We start from the raw sequence: 14420 nt of genomic DNA, 5'->3' as shown, positions 1-14420 counted from the left end.
AGCCTCCTCCAACAAGCCCACAATACCTCAAGATGTTAGACTACACATTACCCCTTTGGTCTAATCTCTGGGTTAGTAGCAGCCAAAGAATCGCCATGGAAAACAAAATAAAACACCTAATAGTTGCCTGTGGAATAGTGATGGATAGAAAACAGATGAAGAGGAAATTGAAGATATTCATAAGGGGCTCTGCCCTTAAACAACCTCCTTGTAACAACATTTGACTATGCTGTCATATTCAGAAAAGGAAAAGAATATATGTTAGATTTGCAACAATATATGAGCAACAAGTGGGCTGTGCCAGGAGAAATCAATGTTCATAAAAATCCATATTAAATGATTAGTTTGTTGTTGTATTTGGTTTACAACAGTCAAAAGGTTTAGGCTTAAATGGTGATTTATAGTAGATTACCAAAAAAGGAATAAAGCATACATTTGTTACAAACTGCAACAACATAATTATCTGCTCTTTGATTAATCTTAATTTCCAGCAGATGATTTACAACATATTTGGTCCAGACCCTGCTAGTGATAACAATTAGTATCCTAATGAAGCTAACAGGTGTGATGTGTGCATGTGTTGAAAGAAACTATTTGAAACTGAAATTTTGAACTCTGGATTGTGACATTGCTTTGTACAGTATAGTGGAGTGATGGTGGATATAATAAATAATGGTAACAATAATGGTAATCTAGAAAAGTGTATGTGCATGTATCCATCCACACTGCTCAAATGTTTCAGGTCAGCACTCGGATGTTCCTGAGCTACACACAAATCCATTACTCCACCTCTACTCCCTTTACCCCTCTCTCTTCCTCTAGCCAGCGTTTCCCTCTGCAGTGATCAGCACTCCATTCATTGATCCATTCATTCATTTATCCAAGAAGACTGCCTCACTCTACATTAGTTCATTCACTCACCCATCCATTAATCCATCCCTGTGTTTGTATGGCCTTTACAGGGAAGCTTCCTACTGTATCACTTACCAGTCATCTTATCGACTAGCTGAGTATGCAGAGTTGTACAGCTTCACACTATTTAGTTCAGAATTTAATGAACTAATCTCTAAGGAAAATGTACAGAAATGTAAAACCTACAACAATCAAAAAACAGCAAGCAGCTACTGCATTGGCAATGTCTAACCGGATATATGCAAGGTAATGTGGAGTCAAAGTATATATTGACAGTTATAAGGTAACATAGTTATATAGGAGTTTGGTGGCAAAAATGTACATTTACATTTCTTCACACCCCTTCTATGACTGGTTGTCAAAAGTAATTTTAAAAAAAGGAACAGATAAAGAAAGATTAGTTGGAATCTAGAGGCTGCTCATTGCTGCTGTCACACATATCCGTATAGCAGAAACGTACGCTGACGTATATGAACATTTGTCAGAGTCCAAATACATCCAACTTTTCATCGGATCAGAAAAGTGAACGTATACAGATACGCATGTCTAACCTGTTGATAGCGCTTACTTATACAAAATGTATCAGACGAATGCATAAGATATACAAAAATATGGCGTATACAAAATATCGGCAACACGCTGGTGTACGTTGATATAAGGTAAGGTACAAGTAGTATTCGTTAAGAGCTCACTGTGTTACGCTGGGGTGCGTTGTTGAACGCTGATGTTTTGATAATGTTCAAAATTACCGTACGTACCCGACGTGTGCTTCATAAGATATGCAGACGCTACGTTACATTACGTTAGACATACGTGAATACGGAATACGTACGTGAATACTTACCTACGTAAATATAGTACGTAAATACAGTATGTGAATAAAGTACGTAAATACCTACGTAAATATAGTACGTAAATGCTTACCTACGAAAATATAGTGCGTAAATACAGTACGTAAATACAGTACGTCAATACCTACGTGACTACGTTAGAGGTACGCTAGATATCGGCTACGTCGGCTGACGGTGAACCCTACAGCCAATTTATTGATAACGAGTGGATACCCTATTCCTACCCTATGATAACATTATCCCTGACGACGGAGTAACTTATTAAACGTGTTTCTACAGTACAGCTAGCGTTCAGCTAGCGTTTTGGGAGCTTATTGGGGTTTGAATATAGTATATAGGGTCCCTGTGAGTAGCTCATCCTCACTTCTTCACAGCACGTCTTGATGACATGACCCAAATGGCAATTTTCCAGCTCCGTTAGCCAGACGCTCTGAAACGTTTTAAATAAGTAAGTGATAAGCTATCAATGTTTGACATACGTATAATAATTCGTTATGTATATGTCAGCTACAACAACGCTGTGGAAAAGTTGGACGTATTTGGACTGAATTTTTTGCTACTTTTCATCTACGCCGGCATGTTTCTGCCATATGGAACGGTGTGACAGGGCCGTATGTCTGTCGTGTTTGGCGTATCGTCTGTGTCCTTCGAACGATCACAACTTACCTTTAATTTATATCAACGTATTGCTGATATTTCGTATACACCAGCATATGTTTCTGCCAATACGGATATGTGTGACAGGGCCTTTAGTTTTGAGCTCTTAAGTTTTTATTCATCACATCCTCCAGTGCATGGACCAGACAGGACACTAGTAGAGGACATTCTTCTCTGTTTCAGCGTACATTAGTGATGACGTCAGATAAGACAGTTGTATTTCTCTATAACCTTCTTGCATGGTACAGTTTCAGTTTGGAGTTCAATTTAATTTCAAGGTTAATTATCTAAATAGCTCAATAAGTTTGCAAAACAATATATCATATTCCAATTGAACACAGAGTGACACACTCTCTGCTGCTTGTCTGTGTAAGTTACACATCTGTCTTTCATTCTGTGTCTGTACCTGCCAGTTGCCGGTCTCTTCTGTATGGGCAAGTTGTCTGCCTCTGTTCTGGCTGTATCTGTCACAAACTATTCGTCTCTCTGCCTGTCTGTCCTCTGCTCTTTGTCTGTAGGCTCTGCAGACCAGTCTGTCTGTTTGCGCTGTGCTGTCTGTCTGTCTGTCTGTCTGTCTTTCTGTCTGTCTGACTGTCTGGCTGACTGCCATTCTCTGCAGTGTAGAGTGAGTCATTCTGAGGACAATGGAGACAGTTTGTAAAGCCACGCTGGAGCGTACACTTCCTCCGGATGTGCAAGAGGATGCCATTCACAACAAAGCCTGTACTGTCTGCCTGTCTGCTGTTGCCCTGTATATACATGTGAGTCTGAGAAACAGAGGGGATAGAAAGAGGAGTGCAGGAGATGGAAGGAGATACATGCATAGACAGAGAGTAAAAGAGAGTGTGAATTGCAATAAAGGGGGTGAGTTGTGTTGACAGGCTCTATAGCAGAGGCAGGACAGAGGAGGAAGAGGAGAGGAGAGGAGAGTAGAAGGGCGACACAGCAGACAGTGGTGGTGGCGGCGGCAGCAGCAGCAGCAGCAGCGGCTGGTGATTGATATCAGGGATCTGGCACTGCCACCTGATCCAGCCAGCCAGCCAGCCTCCAGCAACATTGAACTCACTGAACTCACTAAGCAAAGATGGCTGCCTCACTGCACTGCACCCAATGAACCCCACAGCAGTCTAACGTATACAGTTTAGCACATACATTGCAAAGATATAGAGAAATAAGAAAATAATGTAAAAAAGGGCAGGTGTATTGCTTCGCTTTTCAGCTTGATGTCTATCATATGAAGATACAATAAGTGACAGGTTCGGACACACAAATGGATTTTCATAAAAGGGAGACTTCATAGCGTCTCCATAGCGAAAGAGCCCGCACTGATCAGAATTCTGCATATTATGGATGCGATTTGCAAACAAACAATGTAAAGCTATAAGGAGCAAGAGCGGAACAGATGTGAAGATACAGAGCAAACGCAAGACATGCAGAACATTTTAGTCAATGGGTGGGATGCAGCAATGTCATTTAAAACTGCATCATGTCCAATGCAAAATCATGTCAGTATCAATGCGACCACAGCCCCTACGAGCCCCCTGAATTTTTATCCAAAATGCCATCACAGAAATCAATAATAATATTTTCCACTGCAGCATACTCCCAGAATAAGAAATAGTCATCCATGAAGCGTTTTGCAAAATATCCCTTTAATATCTATAAAAGGCCAAACAGTAAATCCAATATGCACATTGATACTCGTTGCGGAAAAACATATAAGTTATCTGAAATTCAAAAGCAAAACTTACTATCTCAATACATTTAACCGCAGAATATAACAAACCATTATCAAAGCCTTGTGACTTCACCACATAAACTTACTAATATGTTTCTTTAATAAAAAGGAAAAGGAAGAGTATGTGCAGGATCCTCTTGACTTCCTTTTTATGTGCGGATCGTGCGAAAGCTTAAACCCACCTGGGAGAAAAATAATCATTGTTCTTACATTATTCAGTAAGAAGAATGGCTCCACTTTGACATAGCTGTATTTCATCTGATTAGTAGCTTTGCAGAGAAACACTTCTGGAGGACAGAAAATGTCAAAGAAAATATGATGGTGTTCTCCCCCTGTCTCTCTCCTTCAGTGTTTCTCCTCCTCTCCTCCCTCCTGGCCATCTGTTGTGCTGACTGCTGTGTGGGCTGATGCTGGTGGAGGTAACAGTTTCCTCGACTACAGTGGCTGACTGTGACCTCTGTAGCCTCACATGGCTTGACAGAAGGTAAACTCCTGGCCTTGGCGGAAATAAAGTGGCGTTCATTTCAGATTGGGATTTTTAAAAGGTGCAATGAAACTGCCTTGTAACTTCTGAGAGCCACATCTGAGATTCACCCCCAGACAAACATTTAACGCAAGACAATGTCTGTCGTAGGTTACACCTGCACCTCATATCTATCCACCAGATTTTCTAGCATTTGTCATTCTTTTTAAATCATTCGGTCTTTATCATTAAGAACAGAACATCATGTTTCCAGACAGAGCTGCAACGATTAGTGAGAAGGCAGAAGATGCCATTTTCAGCCTCACAAATATGGAGATTTACTGTTTTTCTCTGTTTTAAATCATATTGAACTGAATATCTTTGGGTTTTGACTACCTAAACAAGACATTTAAAGACAGTGGACTTTATTGTATAGACCAAACTATTAATCAAGAAAATTATTGGCAGATTGATCGAAAATAATTGTTTGTTGCAGCCATATTTCCAAACATTGGATATTTCCTTACAAGTCTGTTGCCTTTATACCATACCAATTCTGGTACATGTATATATCCACTGTTCATTATTTCCAAAGATAAATAAATGATGGAAATGATTCTGATTTATTGAAAGGAAGAAGAAAATCATCGCCATGGCAGTGAGCATGTGATTACTGAAAGGATTGGAGGACATAGTGTACAGTACTTTGAAATGATGTTCCTGAGGTTTGTCTCTGTGTTCCAAGATGAGGATGTGGTGATAAGCAAACTGTGATTTCATATATAGTAGAGATCCTTTATGCTTTCGTTACACTCATGCTGCTTCTTATTGAGAGTCTTACATACTCCTGAAGCCTGTGCTACAGGACATGCTTATTGACAACCATGCACATGCACACCACTGCCAGTGATCTACATCCACTGACATGTGTAAATTGATCAGGGAGTCCACAGTGTGTTACATTGTGCTGTACACATCTGTCATGTTTGACCAATTATTCTAATGGTTAGTGGCTTGTCGAACAAAAGATACACTCACAGATGCACACTGTCAGTCTCTTCATAAAACATGCAAAAGGCATCATCCCCATGAGGGTGCAAGAGCAAGAACTCATCACCAATACTGTGTGCTTTGACTAGGGAAACACTTTCATTTCACTTTATTGCCAGACCCATTAGCCAGACTACAAAAGATAGTCCAAAAAAAGTTAAAAAAGATTAAAGAATGGACATTTACAAACATCTAAAAACAACCATCATCATTACCAATTACCCATTCTGGTCAAATTACAGTAAAATAAACTAAAATCGCTGCTGAAGAACAATCAGAACTTTAAAATGTCTTTGTAAACAATAGCTTCAGTAAAGCCTCATGGTGTGAAAATCTCTCTGCCTGCAGCTTTTTTATACTTAAACCATGCACAAGCTGTATCTCGTAAAAAGGGCCAAACCCTAACAACCAGCCCATCACATCAGCAGAGCAAATTTATGTACAAGTGTGTTGCCCTGAGAATAAAATTTACGACAATGTCGATACAAATCTCTGTCGTGCGTAAAGTTGCCCATTAATTGATGACCAAGATATTTGACCCGACTGCTTACTTTAAGAAAAACCTCTGCGTAAGTAGAACTGGGGAAATAAAAGCATCTTCACAACTAATTATCATTAATTAACTTTTTTTTCCAGCAACAAAATGGCACCATATTGAAAGCATATCCTTAACAGCTGTTGTAGACCAGAACTGCATGAAGAAAATATATCCAATTAATCTAACATAAAACGATTAATTACGAGATTATTTAAAACACAACCTGTTTTACAAATATTTACCTGCATACAGACAGAACTGTGGAGATTATATATTACCTACCCCATTACTAACATGAAAAGAGTCAGATACATCACTACTCATCTAACCTGCATGGGTTAATTAGCGAACAATACACAAGAACTCAACAGTTATTTATGTACTCCTCTGTCACTTGTTTTATGAAATACAAGTTTTTCATGATGCCTTAGATGCATCCAAGAGGCATCATCTCTCTTTTATATAAAGTTCTTTTACTCTATTTTTCTCTGTTCTCTTACCATCTATTTCACCAGCCTTTCTTTCTAATCTTCCACTCACCGTCTTCATGTCGCTCAATTGAAAAGAAAACAATGTGCAATGTTTGGTGGAAAGATAAGAAAGTGTAGGGCTTTCCAAAAAGTCAAAACACAACCAAATGTAATGTTATTAGTACGAAAGGTTTCACTACCTTTCTCTGTCCCTCTCGCTGTTTTCCTATCTGGACTGCAGTCTTTGCTGTATCACGACCTGGACAGTGAGTCAGCACCCTGACCCTGCTCCTCGCCACACACAGATTTTTTTTTAGCATATGATGCAGACAGACATTCATATTCCTGACACAAACAAACCCTCCCCCCCACAACCTCTATCTCTAACTCTCTCATACACTGACGAACACCGGTAGCGCTGAGTCGTGACTGGGGGGGGGCGGGATGCGTCCTCTTAATATGCACAGACGACTGTCTGAGGATCACACTGGCATGCTGGCACACACCGACAAAGATCCTCCCCTCTACTTCAGCAATACAGAGTGTGTACTATGTGTGTCACATAGTGAGAGAGAGCATCCACTCCATGTAGTAAGTGGCACTCTGTTGTCCAACATGTTCTCCTGCTGTGCCATAGTGTTAGCCTTCATTACCCAGAAGCCTGCTGTCTGTTATGTATCCATGTCACTTCCTGTTCAACAGTTTGTGTTACACATTCCTAGACACCATCACATAGTCAGGGGATGATGCTCACTGGCCTAAAAGTCTGGAAATCCCCCTTGTTCTATCCCTGAGGCTCTCTCACTAAAACACACATACAAATTCACGTACATTTGTGCCTGGAGGTATCAGCACAAACAACCCCATGAAATTGTGGTTTTTGGGGGTAATATTCTGTATGTTAGAAGGTAAATACTCAATGCCTTACAGTCACCACATAGTTACTGTATATCAATGTATAACTGTTTGTGTTTCAGTTTGACCCTGCTACAAATTACTCTTCACCTGTTGCATCAACATCACTGAACATCAACATATGGTGTCGATATCTGAGAACAGGAAGTACTATCTTTGCTACATGCAATTTCCTATGTATTTGGTTGTAAACAGGATGTGTGGTCTGTACCCCCCTCAACTCCACCCCAACTGACCCCTCAACCCCATGTCATATGACTCTGTGACACCATTCAGAACGAAAACGGTGTTAAATAATACCTCAGAGAGAGAACTAACTTGATTTCAAAGCCTAGTGACTTGTTGGCCCGACGGAACACTATGCATCAGCAGTGTAACTACGAGCCTGGTAGATGTTATTAAATCCACACTCACTTGTGCATACAAATACATGCACATACCCATGCACACACTCTTTTTCAGACACAACCTGCCTGAAGCACATAGAGGCTTAACAAACAAACAGCCAGCCAAGCTTATAATAAAAAAGACACATCCTTGTGGGGGAAAACGCACACACGTATATACTCGTACACTAGATATTCAGACATCCATGTAATCACACACACACACACACACACACACTGAATCGCAAACACTCACATCCTCCCACCGGCACATGTGGACAGGCACGGCCAGGCCCTCAGTCTAGACAAGAGGCAGAGAAGAAGAGGAGAGAAAACAGAGGTAGAGAGCAGGGGAGTAGAAGAAGAGAGGTACTGGATGTACTTACCCCGTTTCTGGAGCCATCCCTCTCTAACGATGGTGACATCGCTCATGGTTCCTTCAAGCCGAATCTGATGCCGCTACACGCCTGCTCCACAGAGAGAGAGAGAGAGGGAGGAGGGGAGGAGAGGAGGAGAGGAGAGAAAGAGAGGGAGAGGAGGAGAGGAGGAGGGGGGGCCGGCTCTCCCAGCCTCCGCGTCACTCTCCCTCCCTTCCTTTCCCGTTCACCCTCTCGATCGCGCAGTCTCCCTCTCAGACACACGCACACAAATAGGCGGTGTGTGTGTCGCTTTGCTTCCTGTTGTGGCTTATCTCCCTGCCTCCCTCCCTTCTTCTTCTTCTTCTCCCCCTCCTCCTCCACCACCTCCTCCTCCTCCTCTCTCGTTCCCTCTCCAGACCTTCCTCCTCACCAGCAGTGACTCAGCCTGGAAGGAAGTGAAAGGAGAAAAAAGAAATTAAGAAAAAAGAAGGCATAGATTTATTTTTCTCGTCCTCTGTTGCTCCCTCTCTCCCCTTCCAAAGCCCTTTCATACAATCTGACAAGACAAACAACTAGTTATTGTGAGGGAAAATGCTCCCTCTGCTCTCCCTCCACCCAATCATACACCCAGTTCCTCTTTCTATTGCTAACACTTTCTCTGATAAACAGGATGCTCTTGATGAAGCAATAACTGACCTTGATTGCCAAACAAATGCCCCTGAGCTCTGCCTCTCGTTCATTCATAGATCTTTTTGTGAGCAGGTTGTGCTGTGTGCAAAATCCAGTCTACCTTTCTGTGTTCACTGTCTTTCTGCATGTCAAATTATTTTGTGTGAGTGTGTGTAGGCTGGTTTGTCTATATGTGGGAGGTGGGAGAGCATCTCAGGACTGTGGAGTAGGGCTTGGCTATAAATAGCCACAACGGCAGTTAGGGATGCTCTCACACTCTCTTTTTCTCTGCCCAAATCTCTGCACCTCTCTGTTGTCTCACTCCCGCTCTCCTTCCTCCCCCCCCCCCTCTCTCTCTCTCTCTCTCTCTCTCTCTGCATAGCTGCCGCGTTCACCTCAAATGCACCCTACTACACTGTATTACACAACACGTAACAACACTACGCTTCTCAGCTTGAATGGAGATCAGCACTACGGCGGCTAAGCTAGCAGTCGTAGCCATCTAGCTGGAAATCAGTATTCAGATCAGCTAGTGTCTGCACTGCTGCTGACACTTGGGGGGGGGGGGGGGGGACTGCAGCGTCATAACGAAGGCTGGAAGAGACATGCACACTCACTCTCACACCCCAGTAGGTGACACAGAGCTTTTTCTTTATGTCGAGGCAGCAGTATAGTGACCAATCTGAAACCAGATGAACTAATTCAGACTATAACAACACATCTTGGTCACAAGTGCTGCTACAATGCTTTCACTTAGTGTTCCTTTTTTAACTATGGCATCAGTTTCCCTTAAAATGTAATTTAGTTGTCCCTTTCATATGCTTTGTTGCCAAAAGGATGGGCTCGATAACTCCGGGTTAATAAGAAGTAGAACGATAGATTCCCTCATCCTAGCCCTGGTACAAGGTTTTAGTCAGCGCAAATAGAAGAGATGTTGATCAAGTTTCATCTCTCTGATAAAAGGAGTAGATAAGCCCAGTTAAGTTTAAGACTATGCTAGAATTAACACTAAATGGACACAGACCACCAACACTTTGCTGCTTGCTTTTTAACTAACTGAGTTACTCGGGCTACAATGACTTAATTGACATAATTGCTTCAAGTGAATTTATGTTCCCTCTGGTAAGCAGTGATGCAGTGTAGGGCTTTTATTGTGAAAGGTAAGAACGGAAGAAGTGAGGCGGCTTATATGCGCTGCCGCATACCATTGATTTGAAGAGTTTTCCGTCTTGGTTCAGACTACAGAGATCTGTGTTATTATTTTATTACTTGCATAAGCCATTTGAGAACCAACGGGAGATTTGAAAAAGGAGGAACAAAACCAGAGCCGTGGCTTTGATGACGTACTTTCCTGTTATGCCCTTGAATTCAAAAATTCACAACTAAAAAAAGTATTTGGAGTAGAGCTATTGGATGTCGCAATGTCCCATAAATTGAATTTTCAAAGGAAATGTAGGACATGAAGTGGGAGGTCTTGGTGAGTTGGTGAGTTGGTTTGCAATGATCCCAATAAAATAAAATAAAAGTGTCGTAGAAACCATGTTTTTACTTCAAATGATACCCAGCCCTAGTACATTTAAGGGGATGGAATCCTTTTTATAGGCACGGTACAGTTCTGGATTAAGATTTAAGACTGGTGTAAATCAATGAAGCTTCAGTTAGCTTTAACCTTAATCTTGACAAGCATGGCGAGAGGAGACGAGACGAAAGGAGCACAATGTCCAGACAGTGGCAACCCCTTGTCACCAGGGCAGCTGTTGCTATGGAGATATTCACTGCCATGATGAACCAACAATGCCAGGGGAAGCACCTGCCAGACGACATTTATTTCATGATATTTCATTCCAGAGGCACCAATAAGAACAAATAAAATGGCAAGGAAAGAGAGATGGTGAGAAAAGAATCTCAGAATCACAGGAAATAGAAATAGAAACAGAAACAGAGGGCACCAGGGGACCAGACAGCCAGCTACTCCACCATTAATCAGTCTAGACGTATCAAGCGACACCGAGAGGCAATAAAGGATGGCAAGTGGAAAAACTAAAACAATCAAAGCACAGCTCTGACACATATTAAGCATGACAAGAACTTCGCTGTTTACAGGTTGTTGTTACACTGCTACACTCATCCTTGGTCTCGGTGGTCAGTTACATTATTAAAAAGGAGCAAAACATTAACGGAAGGACTTAAATATCACAACAACAGAGGTTTGAGACACTCAACGGCTTCCAGCCATTCTCCAAGGCAATGTTTCTAAATGTTTTGATTGATTTACTCTGTTACCACAAACTCTTGAATACCAGTAAACCAAAAATTAGCATACCAATAACAAATCACTGCCTGGAACTGTTAATGTAACTTTGCCATGCAATAAATAGAGCTGAATATGTTTTCATGAACTGAAACTCAGGAGGTAGAGTATCACTCTCCAAACATACGGCATGCTTTGGAATGTGGCTGAACACTATATAAATGGGTATTGCAAATGAAATTAAGTATTAACTGAGTTAATTTTAGCATGTAAATGTATTTAAAAATGGATACTGGGATATTCAATATTTACTTACACCTCTAAAAGAGGGCTAAACATCAACATTATTGGTGTGGCTCTTTCATGTACAGAGAGGAGGACACTACAGTATAATATTGGTAAATACTTTTGTGTTCCTACTGCCTCCCCGTCAGGACGGCACACCTCACCTCACATAATCTCACCTCACCCGTCCTCACACCAAACTGTAGCCTCATACAAGCCCTAGCTGTCACCAGCAACAGTGAGCCAACAATGTTCTTCCTCAAATGAAAGCCAGCTTTTGGCAGGACCTCAAGTGTTACACTCTGCTAACACAGGATGTGTTTCGTCCATTTAATGCGCGTCTGACGAACAAAATCACTTCTATCGAAATCAATATAGCTGACCACATGGGCGTAAATGCTTGCGCTTAACAAGCACTTTACACGCTCAGGATTCAAGTCTATTTTTTTCAGTTTTATGTACGGAAATATAATTATTGTCTATTGGTTTGTGAGCACTGCCAAAACGCAACTGACCACACAGTAGAACAGTTTCTGAACACATTCTCTGCACTGATGGAGGACATGTTGCTTGCACAACTTTTTATCTATCAAAAAAGTAGGTGACTGAGGTGCGACAACCAGCCCTAATGCTAGATCCAAGCTTTTTCCAGAGCCTGGCATTTATGCAGCAGCAGCAGCATCATAAACACTATCCCCATCTTTATGATCACCATTATCATACAGTACCATATCATCAAATATATAATTCTCTGCTATGAGTGTGACATACCCTTTTAATCACACACGTGGCCACTTGTGCAGTCACAAATCAAACCAGGCCTAGTTCACTGTCTCTCTCTACTACAGCTATAACAAATCATCATGAAGTAATTTATCTTGCTCCTTTTCAAAAAGAAAGCACATAAAAATAAATACATAACAGTAAGACATTAAATTAAATGGAAAACAAACAAAAAGCTGATAGGATAGGATGAAGCTTAAGTTTATTATCCCTACCCTTTTAAAAAAGCATCCTTCACTATTAGGTTTAGGCTACACAAAGAAAGTTTTAAGTTTCATACACAATAATAGTCATACCTCACTGGAGTTTTGTATTAAGCAGACAGCTAGCTAGCTAGTTAGCATGTGGAATGTATAATAACATATAAAGAAAATAATACAGAAATAAATACGTTTTGGAAAATAAATAAATAGTTTGAAAAATACAAAGAAAAAAACAATGCAGAAATAAATTCCTACATTTAATAATGAATAAAATAAATACAAATAAATGTATTCTGCATTCAAATTTTAAGTAAAAGTACAGAAGTTTTGGCAACAAAATGTACTTTACATATCAAAAGTTTAAAGTGAGTTATCATAATACAGAGTGGCTTCTTTTAGTATTATACTATTAAAGTTTTGGATCATTATTATTGATGTATTAATGTGTAAGCTCTACTTTTATGTTGTAGTTGATCAAAGTGGATCTAATTTTAACTATTGTATATACTTTTAGTAGTTTAATCTGTAGCCTTTCATATTTTATATACAAAAATAAATAAACTAAACTAAATATATTTTGTAAATCTCTTAAATAAATATAATAAAATACAACATTTCTCTCTGATGTGTAGAAGTGAGGTATAAGTATAAAGTAGCATTAAACAGAAAACCTCAAGTAAACCTCAAAATTGTACTCAAGTAAAGTACAATACGTGACCTGCAGTAAGTAAAATGAGATAACAAACATGGTATTACAACATGATACAGTTGAATACATAAGTCATTTTAGGGAGTGTTTTTAGCTGTAGGGATGATGAGGACGTGTAAATGTTGTTTATAACGTTAGCATGAAAGTAACACCAGCACTGCATCATCTACGTCACTGTGTAGATGGCTTTCAAACGGACGCATGTTGCATACCGCATGGTAGAAAACGGCATGGATGTTAAACATTTTAAATAAACATTATTTTTTCGGGTCCACAAACACTGTCGTTACCTTGTTTCGAGACAGGAACGCAGACTGTGCAACTCCTCAACCGTAACATTAGCGTTAAGCATCATTCCCAAGTGACCCCCCCCCCCCCCGGGTAACGCCCCCCACCTTGCTCACGTTATCACGATATAAACACACATTATCAAGATAGCTTTAGCGGAGTTTATGTGATGTTTACTTGTCATAAAAGTGCAGCTACCGAGCAGTATTACCTGTAGCTGCAGGTGCTGTGGTTTTCCCGGTGCACCTGCTCTTCATTAACCGCTCGGGTTATTGTTTCTCCCTCTTTTCTGAGTGACTAACTGCAAGCTAAGCTAAACCGTTAAAAGTACTAGCTAAGTCAAAACGTGTGCTGTCAACGTGAACACGAGCCGTTGCAGAAATAATAATAATAATAAAGCTACACATCAAACGGATTTCCGAGAAGCTACGAAAGCAACCGTTAACCGAAGCCAACGGTTGTTTTGACTTTGAGGAAAACTCATGACGTCACCCAGAGAAACGGCAACCCCCTTTTCTCTCATGCACGGGCGCGCGCGCACACACACACACACACACACACATATACACAGACAAACACACCCCCTACACACACACACTCACTCACTCACACACACTCGCACATCCTACCGTCTTGCTTCGTCCTCCCGTTTTTCGGTTTTAACGGTTTCAGCTCGGCGGGTGTGTGGATCTTCTCTCTCATCATCCCATTCCAACATCCCGTGTGTATCTGCTAAGCAGCCAACCATCGCGAGAATTCCATGGGTGTAATGTGCAGGAGTTAACATAAATATACATTTTCTTACATATTGTGTTGTTCATACTTATAACATTCTTGCAATATTTATATATTTTAGAATGGAAACAAATAAATAACAGTAGAGAAAATAAAGA

General features: G+C 40.6%; 1 protein-coding gene across 5 annotated transcripts in view; it reads right to left on the bottom strand.

The window, feature by feature from the left end:
* Nucleotides 1-14171, bottom strand: part of akt3a (v-akt murine thymoma viral oncogene homolog 3a) — a 56297-nt gene extending 42126 nt beyond the window's left edge. For 3 of the 5 annotated variants that reach the window (XM_029449461.1, XM_029449464.1, XM_029449465.1), the window contains exons 1-2: nucleotides 13739-14017; nucleotides 8367-8784 (exon numbers count right to left, since the gene is read on the bottom strand). In XM_029449461.1, coding sequence (XP_029305321.1) covers nucleotides 8367-8412 — 46 coding nt within the window. In that variant the 5' untranslated portion in view covers nucleotides 8413-8784; nucleotides 13739-14017. Of the gene's footprint in view, nucleotides 1-8366; nucleotides 8785-13529; nucleotides 13598-13738; nucleotides 14018-14156 lie in introns of those variants that run through there. The other 2 variants (XM_029449463.1, XM_029449462.1) reach the window with 2 other exon arrangements.
* Between the last annotated feature and the right edge of the window lie 249 nt (nucleotides 14172-14420).

Source organism: Cottoperca gobio, chromosome 15 (genome assembly GCF_900634415.1).
Source record: "Cottoperca gobio chromosome 15, fCotGob3.1, whole genome shotgun sequence".
Taxonomy (NCBI): domain Eukaryota; kingdom Metazoa; phylum Chordata; class Actinopteri; order Perciformes; family Bovichtidae; genus Cottoperca; species Cottoperca gobio.
This window is presented reverse-complemented; position numbering and strand designations above follow the sequence as displayed.